The sequence below is a fragment of the Pristis pectinata genome, chromosome 3, assembly GCF_009764475.1.
Source record: "Pristis pectinata isolate sPriPec2 chromosome 3, sPriPec2.1.pri, whole genome shotgun sequence".
NCBI classification, from domain to species: Eukaryota; Metazoa; Chordata; class Chondrichthyes; order Rhinopristiformes; family Pristidae; genus Pristis; species Pristis pectinata.
This window is the reverse complement of record NC_067407.1, coordinates 129,303,520-129,317,051: the sequence shown is the minus strand read 5'-3', so window position 1 is coordinate 129,317,051 and position 13,532 is coordinate 129,303,520. Positions and strand designations below refer to the sequence as shown.

Sequence of the window (13,532 nt, the reverse complement as noted above, 5' to 3'; positions counted from 1 at the left end):
AGAATCTGGGGGGAGTTGATGGAAATGTGGGGAGAATAACATGGGATTAATGTAGGATTAGTGTAAATGGGTGCTTGATGGTTGACATGGACTCAGTGGGCTGAAGGGCCTGTTTTCATGCTATATATCTCTCTGATTGGGATATTTTACAGTATCCAATTAACCTAATTATGTCAGAGAGTGTGCATGTGTGACACTGTGTGTGAAAGGGGGAATGTGTGTTTGTACATGTGTGAGAGAATGAGAGAGAGAGAAAGAGAGATTGAGCGAAAGAGAGAGATTGAGTGAAAGAGCGAGAGAGAGTGAGAGAGAGCGAGAGAGAGTGAGAGAGAGCGAGAGTAGGTGCATAAGTGTACCTGATTGATAGTGCATGGACAAAGAGCATAGAATGTACTCATGTATAAGTGAGATAATATCTGGCATGGGACCTGTAGGTAAACAAGCTAAAAGCAATTTAATTGTTTTTTTGCACCCACTTTGTCAGCTTGCTGAATCCATGGCAACTAACCTCACCTTGACTGCCCGGCTGCATTGGTAACTCACTGTTCTCCACTGGTCTCGTGGAAGAAAAGGTAAAAGAAATGTGCTCGATCAACTGATGCAAGGGCTGATTGTACATTAATTTAATATGATTTCTGCACTGAGCTGAAACTGAATCTTGATTTGAAATGCAGTTTTCAAATAGTTGCAGACAAATTTATTTTGTGGGATGTCATGGTCAAGGCTTTGACTGCCAGACCCAACTCGTCCAATGCTCTCCATTCTTCCATCCCCCACCTCTTGAATCAAGAGCCCATTTAAGGCTCTCATGCACACATTTTAGTCTTCACCAAGCCCATCTCACTCCCATATGCTTCATATCGATCTTTTACTTTGACCTCAACCATCAGAACACTAATGTGATATACTGGGTTATTCGCAGAATCAAATCTCTCCAAGGCCTCAGTCTACCCACCACTGAAGCTTCTTTATCCCTGAACAACCCTCTTCCTTACCGGTTCCTTGCCTTGGCTACCCCACCAACTTGTTCCCCATCATCAATTGCAATGTCTTCAGCAGCCAAGATGCCACAGTTTGGAATTCCTTCCCTGATGTCTTCTGCCTCTCTATATACTCCATGGGACGTTTATTGTCTATCCATGGACATTCTTCAGAAGGTGGTGTGAGCTGCCTTCCTGAACTTACTCAGTCTGATCTCCCATGGTATTGTTGGACAAAGTGTTCCAGGATGTTGACTCAGCAATGTCTGAGGAACTGTACGCCCAGCTAATGTGGCGTCACTCAGTGGCACAGTGCGCTGGGAGTGCCAAAATGCTGGCATACCATTCCTCCAACCTGACATCAGGAAAAAGATGAAGGAATGGACATTTTATACTTTAAGCGCAGCATTCAACAGATCAGGAACAATGCCCCTGCTCAGGATCTCCACTCTCCTCCAGGAAGAGAAAATTCTTCAGAAGCACTGAGTCATTCTCAAGAAAACTGAGCAACACTTCAGACCATTTACCCATTGTCACATCTTCCCCATTTAACCCTCGCACGCTAACTTCTTGACCATGACCACCACTCCCACCTTTAAAAAAAAGGCTTGTGTGGCACCTTGGTCTGTTTCTGAAATAAAAACAGAAAATGCTAGAAACACTCAGCAGGCCAGGCAGCATCTATGGAGATGGAAACAAGTGTCAACTTTTCAGGTCAAAGACCTTCATTAGGTCTATTACAAGAGGATTATGGAAGTCAGATGTTCTGAGCCATCCACCAGTGTCAGCAAATCTCTTCTAGCCATGTACATAGAACATTACAGCACAGTACAGGCCCTTCGGCCCACAATGTTGTGCTGACATTTTATCCTGCTCTAATATCTATCTAACCCTTCCCTCCCACATAGCCCTCCATTTTTCTATCATTCATGTTGCTATCTAAGAGTTTCTTGAATTTCCCTAATGTATCTGCCCCCGCAACCTCTGCTAGCAGTGCATTCCATGCACCCACCACTCTCTGTGTAAAAAACTTACCTCTGACATCCCCCTTATACCTTCCTCCAATCACAAAATTATGCCTCCTCACATTAACTATTTTTGCCTTGGGAAAAAGTCTCTGTCTGTCCACTCGATCTATGCCTCTTATCATCATGTACACCTCTATCAAATCACCTCTCATCTTCTCTCCAAAGAGAAAAGCCCTAGCTCACTCAACCTATCCTCATAAGACATGCCCTCCAATCCAGGCAGCATCCTGGTAAATCACCTCTGCACCCTCTCTAAAGCTTCCACTTCCTTCCTATAATGAGGCAACTAGAACTGAACACAATACGCCAAGTGCGGTCTAACCAGAGTTCTACTGAGCTGCAACATCACCTCGCGGCTCTTGAACTCAATACCTTGTCTAATGAAGGCCAACACATCATATGCATTCTTAACAACCCTATCGACCTGTACAGCAACCTTGAGGGATCTATGGACGTGGACCCCGAAGATCTCTCTGTTCCTCCACACTGCTAAGTCCTGCCATTAACCTTCTTTCTGCCTTCAAATTGGATCTTCCAAAGTGTATCACTTCACACTTTTCCACGCTGAACTTCATCTGCCACTTCTCAGCCCAGGTCATCTTATCAATGTCCTGTTGTAACCTACAGCAACCTTCTACATTATCCACAACACCACCAACCTTCATGTCATCAGCAAACTTACTAACCCACCCTTCCACATCCTCATCCAAGTCATTTATAAAAAAAATCACAAAAAAACGACCTTGTGTAGTTCTCTCAGGGGTACCACCGGTAAGGCCAGCCCATCCCCAAATTCCTTTGAGAAGATGATGGTAACTTGCCTGCTTGATCCACTGCCTTTTGTACCCACCAAGGTGGAACTTGATCTCACAACGATGAAGGAATTGTGATGTATTTCTAAGTACGAATCCAGTGCACTGGTTTGTCCATCTGGTTTTGTCATAGTATTTTTTTAATTAATTTATTCATGGGATGTAGATATGAGTGGCATTGTGTGCATTTACTGTTCATCTCTAAAGGAATGGAAGATAACTGGAAGATTCAACCACATTGCTGAGTCTGGAGTTACATACAGGGCAGGGGCACTTTCCTTCCTGAAGATAATCAATGAATAAGATGCGTTCCAACATTAATCTGCCAGCTTTATAAAATACATACTTCAGATGTCGTGAAGGGATTTGATCTCTTGTCCTTGGATCAAGTGGCCCAGAACTCCAGCTGACTAATCCAGTAACATAACCATTATGCCACCATACCTCTTTGGCATGGTGATGTAGTACAACTAAATGGCTTCCATAGCCATTTTAGTGCCACTATTGGACATTAAATTGCCTTCCCCAAAAGATCTGGTAAACCAAAAGATGTTTTACAACAAGCCAGATAATTTCATAGCCACTATTACTAATGAAAATCAAAAAACTGCAAATGCTGGAAACCTGAAATAAAAACAGAAAATGCTGGGAACACTCAGCAGGTCAGGCAGCCTCTGTGGAGAGAGAAAAACAGGTCTGACAAAGTGTTCATCAGGTGCATCTGATGAAGGATTCCAGAGCTGAAATGTTACTTGTTTCTTTTTCCACAGGCGCTGCCTGACCTGCTGAGTGTTTCCAGCATTTTTGGTTTTTGTTTTACCATTATTGAAATCAGCATTTTATATGCTAAATTCTGAAATTAACTGAATTTTAATTACTCAGATACCCTGAAGAGATTTGAACTCACATTACTAGTAAAAGCTACAAGGCCACCATTGTACCAGCCACAAATTCCAGGTTCATTTGCCAACAGTCACAATTTCAGCTTAGATTTCCAAAACAAATAAAAAGTAAAAAAAAACATTAACAACAATGAGGAAAATGTTCAGATCATTAGCTCCAAGTTAGGGATGAATTGTTACCCCAGCTAGTCAGCAAAGACATGAACCAAATACCTTATTGGTGTCTGTAAACATGGCAGGAATCCTCATAGGAACTAAAAGTTCTGAACTTATAAGGATATAGAAATTACAGTCTAAAAGTGGAAATAGTGAATTTGTCACTCATTATACTTCATCGTCTGTCGATACATATTGGGCAGCTCATTGGATATCATTCCATTGTTACATTGTCCAAAATTACTGTCTCCTCTTTCCCTCCCCTCTCCGCCTCCCACCGATGGATTCTGTCATTTCAAGCAAGTCACAGTCTAGCAGAAGTCAATTTCTTCTGTGTCTGATCCCGAGCACCATTCGTTCTTGGAGAGTAGTTGCCGTGCTTGGTTTAGAATGCCACAGTGGAAATGGGGCCCACTGTTGGGGTTTCCTATCCCAACACTAGAAAGATTTTCCAGTGTTTAATGTTTCTCCTACCTTGATGACGCAGGTTTCACCCGGCAACAAAAACGAAGGTTGCCGTGTTTTTAAAACATGTTAACTTCAACTGCTGATGCTCTAATTTATGTTGTAAATACCTTTGTCTATTCTTTCTGATGTTATTTTTGTACATTTGTTTGTCCCGTCCTGTAGTGTACAATGGTTTCCTGCAATCCATTATAATAACATTTGGTTCAATGCACCATCTTATTACCAGGAAACATCTTGAAGTGGTTCAGACAATGAAGTACTTTTGAACTGCACTGATTGCTTCAGGAGATCCTTGCAATTGGCTTAGCAAGGAGTTGTGGGGGCTGGAGGGGGAAGGAATCTCCATGACGATAATTCTTTCGGCGGCTTCTAGGAGACCATGTCTAATGCCCTCATTAATGCTTTATCCAATCCCGTCCATCTCTAATCAGTAAAACAAATTATTAAGACATTGTAGGGTATGACAGGAAATTAGGTCAATAACACAAAGTGATTGTGAGGGTATGCTGGCTGTGTACATTTGCAACAGTAGTTCTGCTGAATATGCCAAGGTATGTCACCAAAGTCCAAAATTCTACTACACTTCAGTGCCCGTGGGCAAAGACTTAGTTCTCTCTGGGGATGCCTCACTAAAATGGGAGCAAGTATTAGGGCAATGGTGTAGGGTCTAGTAGGTTCCTCAAATTGGGTGCAAATTACCAGTCCCCGGATGCTTAAGGAAGAATGAGGGGTGACCTTATTCAAACATATAAGTTCCTAAGGGGGCCTGACAGGGTAGATGTTGAGATGTTTCCACTGGTGGGAGAATCACGAATAAAGGGACAGTGCTATAAAATAAGGGGCCATCATTTAAAACTTGAGGCATGTGGAAACTCCTTCTTTCAAAGGGCAGTGAACTTCTGGAATTCTCTGCCCCTGAGGGTGCTGGAGGCCGGATCATGAGACATATTTAAGATAGAGGTAGATAAATATCGGGAAGATTGAGGAATGGAGGGTTATGGGGATCTGGCAGAAAAGAGGAGTTAAGGGCAGCATAGATCAGCCATGATCATATTGAACAGTGGGGAGGCTTGAGGGGCCTGATAACCTTCCCCTGCTCCTGGTTCCTTGTGTTCTTGTATATAGCAACGAGAAAGATATTTTAATTGTTCAGCATCTAGCTTTAATTATACAACTCATGGGTGATGTTAACCCCCAACTAATTTTGTTTGAAGTACATGTAACTGATACGACAATAAGCATAAAAGTCTGCACTCTAAGAAAATAATGGGCAGCATAGTGAGACAGCTAGCAGAGCAGCTGCCTTGCAGCACCAGAGACCCGAGTTCAATCCTGACCTCGGATGCTTTCTGTTCTCCCTGCAACTGCGTGGGGGTCTCCTCTGGGTTCTCTGGTTTCCTCCCACTTCCCAAAGGTAGGTGGGTTGGTGGGTTAATTGGCCGTTGTAAACTGCCCCGACAGTGGGTGAGTGATAGAATCTGGGGGGAGTTGATGAGAACGTGATGAGAATAATAACGGGAATAATGTAGGATTAGCGTAAATGTGTGGTTGATGGTCAGCATGGACTCAGTGGGCCGAAGGGCCTGTTTCTGTGCTGCATCTCTCCAGGAACTCCTAAAATGTTGGTCCTGAAGGGTGGAATGAAAGTTCCGGACCAGAAATGTTAACCATTTCTCTTTCCACAGATGCTGCTTGGTCTGTTGAGTGTTTCCAGCATTTTCTATTTTTATTTCACATTTCACACAGGGATATGGGCCAAACACAGGCAAATGGGACTAGCTCAGGTAGACAACTTGGTCGGCATGGACGAGTTGGGCTGAAGGGCCTGTTTCTGTGCTGTATAACTCTGTGTTTCTATCCAGCTTCTGCAGTTTTGCTTTAACTTCCATTGAGAGAATGTGGTTCCAAGTTATTTCTAATAACTTTTGCTGAATTCAATTAAATTGTGGAAAAGCAAAATATTCTTGTTTTAGGAAAATGTACCATTTTGTTTTTAGAAGGCTTGAACCATGGCCTCCGCACCACCTCTGTTTCCCTACTGAAAAAGCTCCTGAAGAGTGTCGCTGTGTCTGTTGGTATGTGGGCCTTTGCTTGCAACAGCTGTCATGAGCTAATTCTGAAGTGTTAACCTGTCACTGATGATGTGTTCTGAAAAATGCAACCAAGTTTCTGCTGATTCGCAGAACTGGCAGTCTGGAATTGCTCTTCTCTGTGCGATACTGCTGGCATTAAATCCCACTCTCCTCTCTCTGTTCTGTACTCCCCGGTGTGTATCAGGTGACACGTGGTACACTCCTCCACGTGAATGTGAATAAAAATCTTTCAGCTCGAGATGCTTGCTTACCATGAGCGGATTTCGAAGCTGGAATGCAATAGCACGAGCCATCCTGAATTCTTTCAAAGGAGTTGGATCATGGCAGCTTTGGATCTTTGTGTTAACGGACAACTGGGGTAGGACTGGGCTGTGGCACCTGCTCAGCTCATTGGGTTACAGAGCATTCGTGGGGCTTCATAGAATTATAAAGCACGGAAACAGGCCCTTTGGTCTAACCTGTCCATGCCGACCAAGATGCCTACCTATGCTAATCTCACTTGCCTGCATTTGGTCCATATCCTTCTAAACTTTTCCTATCCATGTACTGCCCAAATGTTTTGAAATGTAATTGTACCCACCTTTACTACCTCCTCTGGCAGCTCGTTCCATATACGCACCCCCCTCTGTGTGAAAGACGTGGCCCATACATTAACAGAACTCAGAGAGGATCCAGCCTCTGATCCCCTTGCTGGGAGCCTGGATCCTCTCTGAGTTCTGTTAATGTTCTTCTCCTCATTCAGAATCCAAAGCTCCACCTCTCCTGGTCTAAGAACAGAGAACATAGAACAGTACAGCACAGGAACAGGCCCTTCGGCCCATGGTGCTGTGCTAAACTAATTAAACTAGTAATTAAACGCCTAAACTAATCCCTTCTGTCTACACAATGTCCATATCCCTCTATTCTCTGCACATTCATGTGCCTATATAAGCACCTTTTAAACACTATCATACCTGCTGTCACCACCACCCTTGGCAGCGCATCCCACACACCCACCACTCTCTACGTAAAAAAAACTTGCCCCACGCATCTCCTTTGAACTTGTCCCCTCTTGCCTTAAATGCATGCCCTCGAGTATTAGCCATTTCGACTCTTGGAAAAAGATTCTGACTATTTACCTTACCTATACCTCTCATAATCTTCTATCAGGTCTCCCCTCCGCCTCCGCCGCTCCAGAGAAAACAACCCAAGTTTGTCCAACCTCTCCTTATAGCACATGCCCTCTGATCCAGGCAGCATCCCGGTGAACATCTTCTGCACCCTCTCCAAAGCCTTCACATCCTTTCTATAATGGGGCGACCAGAACTGAATGCAGTATTCCAGATGTGGCCTAACCAGTGTTTTATAGAGCTGCAACATAACTTCCTGGCTTTTGAGCTCAACACCTCAACTAATAACTACAAACCTTTGTGACTGAATAGACGCAGTTTAGACCCTACAAACAATTTTGGTCCTCATGCCTTGGAGGCAGTGCAGAGAAAGGTCAATGGGTTGATTCCTGGGATGAAGGGGGTTGACTGATAGAGAGAGGTTGAGCAGGCTGGAATATAGTAGAATGAGAGGTGGTCTTACTGAAACATATAAGAATCTGAGTCTGATGCTTGAGAGAATATTTCCCCCAGTCGGAGTATCTAGAACTAGGAGCATTGTTTCAGAGTAAAGGGCTGCCTATTTAAGGCAGAGCTCAAGAGGAATTTGAGGGTTATGATTTTTCGGAATTCTTTTCACCGGAGAGTTGTGGACATTGATTTAAGGTGGAGATCGACAGATATTTTAGGAGGGAGTTGAGGAGTGTGGTGGGAGACAGCACAGAGTTGAAGATCAGACAGGAAGAGCCATGATCTTACTGAATGGTGGAGGAGGTACAAGAGGGTCAAATGGCCTCTCCCTCTCCCGTTTCTTATGTTCCTATGTTATACATACCATCGAAGCTTGGCAAGGGCCAAAATAATAAATGCTGTGGTTTTCTAAAAGAGCCAATTCTCTTCTGCATTTGGGAGAATGGGGATGGAAATCCAAACTGGAATGGTATCAAAATGAAACTGATTTAGGAGAAACATAACTACCCTTAGCTGTTTGAACTGTGGGTGCGATCCAAGGTAGTTAACATACTTGGGAAGTGAGGAAGTTAAGGAAAACAAAGAGTGAGCTACTGGGATTAATAAAAGGGAGCAGCATTGACAAACAAGAACAGTTAAGGAGGCCCGGTGAGTTGTACGGTTTCCCTCTGTTACCACCGTCGGGAAATTCCTAGGATTATGTCCCAGGAAATTCCCAGCTTATGTGTAGAACATGTACACTGGAACTGAGGATAATCAAGAGGAAAAGGGAGAGGGAGAGCTGGAGGGCACTAATTTAACTCAGAGGTTCCAAAAATAAACTAGTGAAGTGCTTCCAGTTTTTGTGATTGAAACGTTGCCACACCTTAATAATATATGCTTGTGTTCATCACTGCTGCTGCAAGATTGTGCTTGTTCTGCAGACTCCCTTTAGGCAAATCTTAGGATGTAATCACTGTTCCATTCCATTGGCACTGACACAGTTCCTCTGTGATGTACTGGCGTGCAGTTCCAAGTCCTGACACCTGTTCTTTCCTTTCTTAAGTGGACACTCCATGACTGGCCGGCCACCAGGCTGACAAGGTATATTGCGCACACCAATTAACAGGAGAACATAAGGAGCAGGAAAAGGCCCCACAGCCTCTCAAGCCTGCCCTGCCATTCAATATGTTCTGCCGCAGGCCTCATCTCCTCTTCTGTGCCTGTTCCCAGGAGCTCTCAATTCCTTGATATTTCTAAAATGTATCTGCTTCCCCTTTAATTATCTCAATGATCCAGCCTCCACTAACTCCCTGGGATGCTGAATTCCAGAGATTCACTACACTATGTGAGAAGAAGTTTCTACACACCTTGGTTTTAACCGATCGACCCCTAATCTTGTAGTCATGACCCCTCGTTTGAGATGCTCTCACTGGTGGAAACATCTTGACATCTACCATGTCATGTCTCTCAATGACCTTATATGTTTCAATGAGATCACTCCTCATTTTTTAAAACTCCAAAGAACATAGATCTACTCTCTTTAGCTGCTCCTGATAGGAGAACCCTCTCATTCCAGGAATTAGCCGAGTGAATCATTTTTGGACTGCCTCTAATGCTGACATATCCTTTCTGAAGTAAGGAGGCCAAAACTATGTACATACTCCAGGTGTGGCCTCACCAGTACCCTCTTCAATTGTAACAATACATAACTTTACACAGGAAGAGGACATTTGCCCCAAAAGTCCAGGCTAGTGCTGACATTCCTCATAAGCTGCTTCCCACCTTTCTTCATTTCACCCTGTTAAGCATGCACTGGCAAATATTTGCATCTTATTTCTAAGAAAGTTAACACAGCTTTTGTTGGCTTGGCTGTGTTGTACATTCTGCTTCTTAAGTTCAGTTCCATTGACTTCAATGGAATGGAATTTTGGCAGTTAGGCAAGATTGGTGCAAAGTACTGAGGACAAATTTATAATTCCCTGACCAAACTGCACAGCTACATAGGAGCCTCTAAGCCAATAAGACGTAAAGGTTTCTTTGTATCTACCTGACAGGGTAGACAGGGCATGACAACTGCAGCATCCCCTTTGTACTCCCCTGGAGTGTCAGCCTAGGGATGATGTGGATGTTCCTGCCTCTGCCACCATTAATAGTCCATCACATTGCAATGGGTCTGGGTTCAACCAGTCCAGCAAGGATGGCAAACTTCCTTCAAAGGGCTTTAATGACTTCCAGTAGTTTCTGGGTCAGCATTACTGATAGTAACTACTTATTCCTTTAGTTTCTCAGCAGGCTTGGTGGGATTCCAAGTCATGTCTCCAATGACCAGTCCAAACCTCGGAACACCAAGCCCAGTAACTTAACTACTATGCTGCAGAGCCTGAAACAATTGCTCAGATCTCTGGGACGGCTCTTGGACTGGTGACATTTGGACTCAGAGAGAGATGGAGAAAAGAAACCTGTACTAACTAACACTTTCAACACTTCTGGATACTGCAAGACAGGTGGGCATGGTATCTGTAGGATGAGGCTCGTAAATGCACTTGTGCATGCATGCACATGCACACACACACACACAAATGAAGGAATGCACATCCATAGTCACATGCGTGCACCTGAACCCCCCCCCCCCCCACACGCGCACACAGATACACACACACACATTCACATATGCACAGTTATACAATTATCACCAATCTTCCATGTCACCAGTTTCCAATGGGAACTTGTCAGACTGAATTACATACTCAGTACAACAAGCCTTCCACTAGAGATACACAGAGGATATACCATAGAGCACAGATCACAGGGAAATAACTCAAGCTCTATCTGTTTCCTTGTTGCCTCAAAGCAGCCACCTGCTAGGCGTGAATTTGAAAATGTACTCTAAATGTTGTTGTAAGATCCTTGTGAAAACATACATATCATTCCAAAAATAACTTTTCCTTTACCACTTGCATTCCTCAGATTCCTGATTTCCCATCTGAAACAGGGGAATGACCTACTTTACTTGAAGCAGTGCTGCCTGGCTTCAGTGAAGCCGCGTGTGTGTGTCTATAAACTAAAGGGGCTGTGTTTCCAGTAATCCTATCTCACAACTACTTCCTGGATTTTGTGTGTGTGTGTGTGTGTGTGTGTGTGTGTGTGTGTGTGTGTGTGTGTGTGTGTGTGTGTGTGTGTGTGTGTGTGTGTGTGTGTGTATGTGCATTGTGTCTTTGCTTCCATATTTGTGAATGTGTTTGCACGGTGTGCATGCATCTGTATGTACACAAAAGTTTGCATGTGTGTTTGTAGGTGTGTGCATCATGTGTACTTGTAGGTGTGTACACGTTTGTGTGTGCATGGGTTTGTGTTCATATGTATTTGCTGTGTGTATGTGTGTTGCTACGTGTGTGGGTGTGCGTACGTGCATGTGCATGCGTGTGTGCTTGTGCATGAGCAGAAGTGATGAAATGATCCTTCCCCCTGCCTCTGGTTTGGAAGCCCATGCATGCTGGGCTGGATTTCAGAAGGTGAATGGCCATCATTGGATCCAGGCCAGGTCCCTGTACACATGGAGGTCAAGAGCTGGCACTACTCAGAGCGGACACTATAAAGATGGTGCTTGCCACCAAATGCTGGTTACACTGGGTGCCCAAGAAGTTGTTTCAGAGAGAGGCGGAGAAAGTCAGACAATGCAGTGTGCTACAGGTTCCCTGTGTCTCTGGAGGAGCAGGTACAGCCCTTCCTCAGGTCTGTCCTGCCTCAGACTTCACACCTTCTCATTGTGAGCACCCCCACACACCAATTCCTTAAGGCCCGGGGCAGCTTCTCTCCTGTCCTGCTCCACATCATTCCGGCCAGCTTCGGGTCAGGAGTGGGAGCTGGAATTCTGCAGCAGAGTCCAGCTGTTAACCCAGGACTGTGGGGCTGGCAGGTCGGGAAACTGGGAGTGGGCTGGGGCTTTGGTTGCAGGTCAGTGCATCTGATCAAGGGTTTCCCCATCCCCTCCAGCAGCATGGCTGCATTGTCACTGTGGCCTTAAAGCTGGCTGCCAGAATGGCCACTCTACACGGGTGGAGCTCTTCCTCGACCACACTTCCCCCCCATTTCTCGGAAGCAGCGGGGCTCTGGGATGGACACAGTAGATTGCCAAGTGCCCAGTCTCCTGGCTTCCCTTCACCTTCTGTCTCCAGCACAAGGCCGGTGTGAAATGCTGGTGATTCCAGCTCCCCTGAGTCCTCTGGACGCTGTTAGCGCACACAGGCCAGGGATGGAGAACTCACATCTGTTGGCAGAAAGATACAAGGGTTAAGCAGCCCCAGAAACGGAGATGGATTTTGGGGTAAATGCAGGGGAGAGACAAGGGCACAGCAAAGAAGCAGATGGACAAGATCTTCCACTATGTATGTCCTTCTATTCTCCAAAGAACATCATCACAACCTTAATCCCATCACACTACGGACCACCCCTTACACTACCATGGACTTGTCCCTGACAGTGTTTTTAACACTAATGTCTTGTTTTGCATACTCTTCACTCTCTGGTATAATTTATGTACAAGTTATACTCTGTGTATTGTTGTCTGAACCTACGTGCCTGAGATGCCTCTGAAAGCAAAGTTCTTCAGTGTTCCTGTACCTCACTGTACTTGAGCACATGACAATAAACTCGACTTAACTTGCTATCAGACTCACCGAAGCAACTGGTAGAAGCATTTAGGTTTCCAAGAATGATTGTCATTACTGACACAGGAGGAGCAGAACATTAACGCACATCACGACCAATTATTACAGTACACATCGGTGCCCTCATTAAAGTGAGGCAGGCCAGTTGCTCAAAGCCTATGACCCGTTGCACTCACTGGCACACTTGATTTCTCAGGGTCCCTTACCTTCACAGACTGGGCAGCACTCTCCGGGGATCTTCACTGGGTTCAGGCAGCTCTGTCCACAGGCCGTGGCCATGCAGTGGGGCTCGCCGTTAACGCACTGGCAGAAGGTGCAGTCGTCCTCTCGCCAGCGGTCGCCATGTGCGCGGATCTGTCCGTTGGCGTAACAGCCGGCAGGGTTGTGGATCGGGTAAATCGGATCTGTGGGGTGGGGGCGGGTGGGGGTTGGGTGGAGAAAGGTACAACAGGGTTAACCAGCTGCAGAAGGGGTAATGGTTTGTCGGGTAAATGGGGAAGGACAGACGAGCGCACAACAAGGGAGCAGGCGGACAAGAGCTGGGCAGCAGCCGCTGGGTGGGTTAGACCGTGCAATAGAAGCAGAGTGGAAACTGGCCCACCCCTTTAAATAAGGGAGCCCAGAGCAAAATCCTGCTTCTGCAGGGTAGAAGATTTGCTGCAACACAGCTCAGTGAGCTGGCTTAATAAACTCAACCTCAGGACCTTAATAACCTCTTCTGTTTTTATTTCTAATAACCTCATCCAGTTAATGAAAACCAGGTGAGAGGGTATTAGAACATAGAACAGCACAGAACAGGCCCTTCGGCCCACAATGTTGTGCCAACATAGCTAATCCCTCCTACCTACAGAATGCCCATATCCCTCCATTTTCCTCTCATTCATG

General features: G+C 45.1%; 1 protein-coding gene across 1 annotated transcript in view; it reads right to left on the bottom strand.

Moving 5' to 3' along the window:
- The window catches only part of crim1 (cysteine rich transmembrane BMP regulator 1 (chordin-like)), a 227,886-nt gene that overhangs the window by 64,037 nt on the left and 150,317 nt on the right, over positions 1–13,532 (bottom strand). Inside the window, exon 7 of the mRNA XM_052011175.1 lies at positions 12,854–13,051. Coding sequence (XP_051867135.1) covers positions 12,854–13,051 — 198 coding nt within the window. The remainder of the gene's footprint in view (positions 1–12,853; positions 13,052–13,532) is intronic.